This window comes from Amaranthus tricolor, chromosome 8 (genome assembly GCF_026212465.1).
Source record: "Amaranthus tricolor cultivar Red isolate AtriRed21 chromosome 8, ASM2621246v1, whole genome shotgun sequence".
Lineage (NCBI taxonomy): Eukaryota > Viridiplantae > Streptophyta > Magnoliopsida > Caryophyllales > Amaranthaceae > Amaranthus > Amaranthus tricolor.
This window is the reverse complement of record NC_080054.1, coordinates 14,452,636-14,456,614: the sequence shown is the minus strand read 5'-3', so window position 1 is coordinate 14,456,614 and position 3,979 is coordinate 14,452,636. Positions and strand designations below refer to the sequence as shown.

The window sequence follows — 3,979 nt, the reverse complement described above, 5'->3', positions numbered from 1 at the left end:
CAAAGAAATCAGGTTTAGAAAGGTTATAAGTGTGGTTCCCAAGGTTTGGAAACGACTCATGATCACATTTTTATGTAACTTTTGCATAATGGCAGTATTCATGTTTGTTCTAGCCTTGCTTATAATCATACCCATGTTGTTTCTTTACAAATCAAATAAGAATCAAACATGGGTAACAATCTTAGTATTAATCATACTATTAATAGTAATTATTGGGTTTTTCTATATGACTATGATATGGCAATTAGCTAATGTTGTTTCAGTTATGGAAAAGCATTATGGGTTTAAAGCATTGATGAGAAGTAAGGAATTAATCAAGGGCAAAATGAAAACAGCTTTTGCTATATTATTGGTGATTAATCTTTTTGCATTGCCAATTATGAAATTAATTGAGCATCTAAATGGGTTTAGATTGGGACAAAAAATTGGATTAGGGATTGTTTGTTTGGTATTATGGGCATTGTTTAGTTTATTTGGGCTTGTAGTTCATACAATCTTCTATTTGGTGTGTAAATCTTATCACCATGAAAATATTGATAAGTCGTTATTGGCTGATCATCTTGAAGCTGTTTATCTTGGTGAATATGTTCCTTTGAAAGCTGAAGTACAATTAGAGAACCTTTGAATGAAGTAGAACTGGTGAAGGATATATTGGTATTTCTATGGTTTTGGATTGTAGTTTGGTGCACACTGCACAAGGTATTTGTAATGTGTGGACTCATTTGTACCAAGGGAGCAAATAATAATTATTATTATTATATTTAATAAAAATGATGTTGTACCACTTGTGTGTGAATTGTGATGAAAGAATACATATTTAATGTTTACATGTGTGTTGCTCAATTTTTGTAGTGTATTTTATGTATTAGGTTGGATAGTGAAATAATACAAGTATTTATACATTTCAAATTTTGTTTTTTACTTTTAAATTACATTATGAATTTTAATATAAGAACTTTTTCACTAAAATATAGCAAATTCAATAATAAAATTAAAGATTATGTATTTATATAATACCTCCAATTCATTGTTATTTTTCCTTTTAAATTAGACATCAATATTAAAAAGGAAGAGGATGGGGATGACTATGAAATAATGGTCAACATGTGCTACTTGAAATGTGTTACCTTATGAGATTATATTTAATCTTTTTCTCCATTTTAATAGGAGTTCTTGAAATTTGTCATCCTAAATTTACATTATAAAAATACAATTACATTAGTAGTTTAAAAATTAATTTACTACTATTACTAAAACAAAATACTGCTAACATTATTAATATTTAATATTATTTACGTGTCATAACCTTAACAAAAATTTTCCCTCCAAAAAGTCAATAATGATGTCATTGTTATTACGACTAATATTTATATCTTTTGTATACTTTATGTATGAACCATTTGCCTTTTTATTCAAAATAAACAGATAGAAATATAAATATAATTATACTAAATATATAATCAAATTTTTTGTCTTTTGTTGCGATTTATTTGTCATGAACTAGATTTTCACAATTATCTACGCGCACAATGCAAAGTATGATACAAATCATACAATGTATGTAATGTATACAACTATTCAGAATAAAATGAGATATAACTATAGTTTAAAATTTATTTCTTAAAATATAATTTCTTAAATGATAGAAATATGTCAAAAAAATTTAATAAAGCCGTGTAACGCACGGGCACTATCTAGTACAACCTAAATTAGTATACAAATATTACATTAATTAAAATTTCACTTCTTTCTTTATTTTTCTCAAAACGTTTTTCACGGCAACCAACAACAAACAATCTTCATGTGCCAAATAAGTACAGATATCATGTTTTTCATTGACTTAAAATAGAAAACAAACACGATATACATGTAGCATGTAAATTACCTACTCAAAGTATTAAAAGCTTTCAAAAAAACGTATCAAATGTTTCCAAAGAACAAAATTACGCCAAGATTCTATCACAACAAACCCAAAATTTTCAGAATTTACGCTAATAGAAATAGAACAAATAGAACAACTAAAATGTTTATAAATAGCGCCAAGTTGGCTAAAATTTACAGCCAAAGTAGACGTAGTATAAAAGCACCAATTATTTATAAGCGAGCTTTTTGTTGCATTTACTCATCAACCAACTAACTTCGTTTATTTATTACTTTAAACGATATGATGAAAACAAAAAAATCTGACAAGTAGTGAGGGAATAAGATAGTAATTACTGTTAGATTATACAAATATATAGATTATACAAAAAAATCTATTTATATACATAATAATAATCATCATCATCCTACTCAATATATCCCGCTCGTAGAAAAAGGCCAGGGTTTGGAGAGGAAAAGACGGTGGTAACTCATACCCATAAAGGAAAGCCTGGCCAAAGGAGTCCCCCGGCTTGAGGAATATAAAGAGACGTGATTACACATAAAAGATAACTTAAAAGCCTATAAAAATAAAAGTAGAACCACTACAAAAAGAAAACAAAGAACTAATAGAAAGGAAACGATAAAAGCAAGAGGTGAAGGACACTAAAAGGTAAACTAAGAGGACATCAGTAATCTAAAACATGGATATGACGTCTCCAACGGCTCCAATTCCTAGTCAGGTCTGCAGAGAAGTTTAACTCCTGCAAGTCGGCTCTTATTTGCTCACCCCAAATTCTCCTGGGTCTTCCTCGACTCCTCTTACCCTCTACTATAATGCTTTTTACCCTCCTCACAGGGGCGTCGAAAGTCTTTTTCTGCACATGACCAAACCACCTCAATCTATTTTCGCTCATTTTTCCAGATATAGGAGCTACCCCTAGTTTGTCTCTAAACTCTAGGTTCCTAATTTGATCCATCAATATGTGTCCACACATCCACCTCAGCATACACATTTCTGTAATTTTCATCTTATGTTCGAAAATCTTCTTTACAGGCCAACATTCGGTCCCATATAACAGAGTAGGACTGATTGCCACCCGGTAGAATTTTCCTTTTAATTTGTTTGGGAATTTCCTATCACATAACACTACGGTGGCTACTCGCCACTTGAGCCAACCCGCATGTATACGATGATTTACATCCCTGTCAATCTCTCCATCCCTTTGAATGATTGATCCCAAATACTTGTACTTGGTTGTACTCTTAACAACTGTTTCATCTATGGACACCTCTGGTAACCTACCGGTGATGTCCCACTAAAGTCACAGCGCAAATACTCAGTCTTCGTACGGCTAATACGCAATCCCTTACCTTCGAAAGCTTCCCTCCACTCATCCAATTTGTTACTGACCTCCTCTCTAGTTTCTGCTACCAGCACTATGTCGTCCACAAATATCATGCACCACGGTATCGTCTCCCTAATAGATTTAGAAATCTCTTCCATTATGACAGTAAAAATAAAAGGGCTTAGAGTCGATCCCTGATGTAGTCCCACTTTAACCAGAAAAGGCTCTGTTATCCCTACCGGTGTTTGAATACTAGTCGAGACTCTATCATACATATCCCGTATGGCCTCAATGTACACTGAAGAAAAATACCTTTAGCCTTGAGGCTATCCCAGATGACACGTCGTCGTATGCTATCATACGCTTTCAACAAGTCAATGAACACCATAAGCATATCTTTCTTTCGCTCCCTATATTTCTCCATTAGTCTCCTCAAAACATGAATTGCCTCTATGGTTGACCTTCTTGTCGTAAAACCTTCATTGTGTGGCTTAAAAGTTTGATACCTCTATAGTTGCCGCATACTTGCGCATCACCTTTGTTCTTAAACAGAGGTACTAGTGTGCTATTCCTTTATTCTTCTGGCATCTTATGTGTCCTCAAAATAATATTAAAGAGGATAGTTAGCCAACGAATGCCCTCTTCTCCTAAACCACTGCACACCTCAATCAGGATGTTATCTGGCCCGACTGCCTTTGTTCTCCCCATCTTTTTGAGAGCTTCTCCTACCTCTCTTGTGGCAATATCACTCGTTGACCCATATTCCAGTG

At 33.0% G+C, this 3,979-nt stretch overlaps 1 protein-coding gene across 1 annotated transcript; it reads left to right on the top strand.

Annotated features, from left to right (window-relative positions):
* The first annotated feature begins 232 nt into the window (after positions 1-232).
* Positions 233-625, top strand: LOC130821565 (uncharacterized). Its single transcript, XM_057687356.1, has one exon. It carries the CDS (start codon positions 233-235, stop codon positions 623-625), a length of 393 nt encoding a protein of 130 aa, XP_057543339.1.
* Positions 626-3,979: the final 3,354 nt, after the last annotated feature.

Bases quoted from the DNA above. Each gene is read 5' to 3' on its own strand.
- LOC130821565 (XM_057687356.1), top strand. From the start codon at position 233: ATGATATGGCAATTAGCTAATGTTGTTTCAGTTATGGAAAAGCATTAT.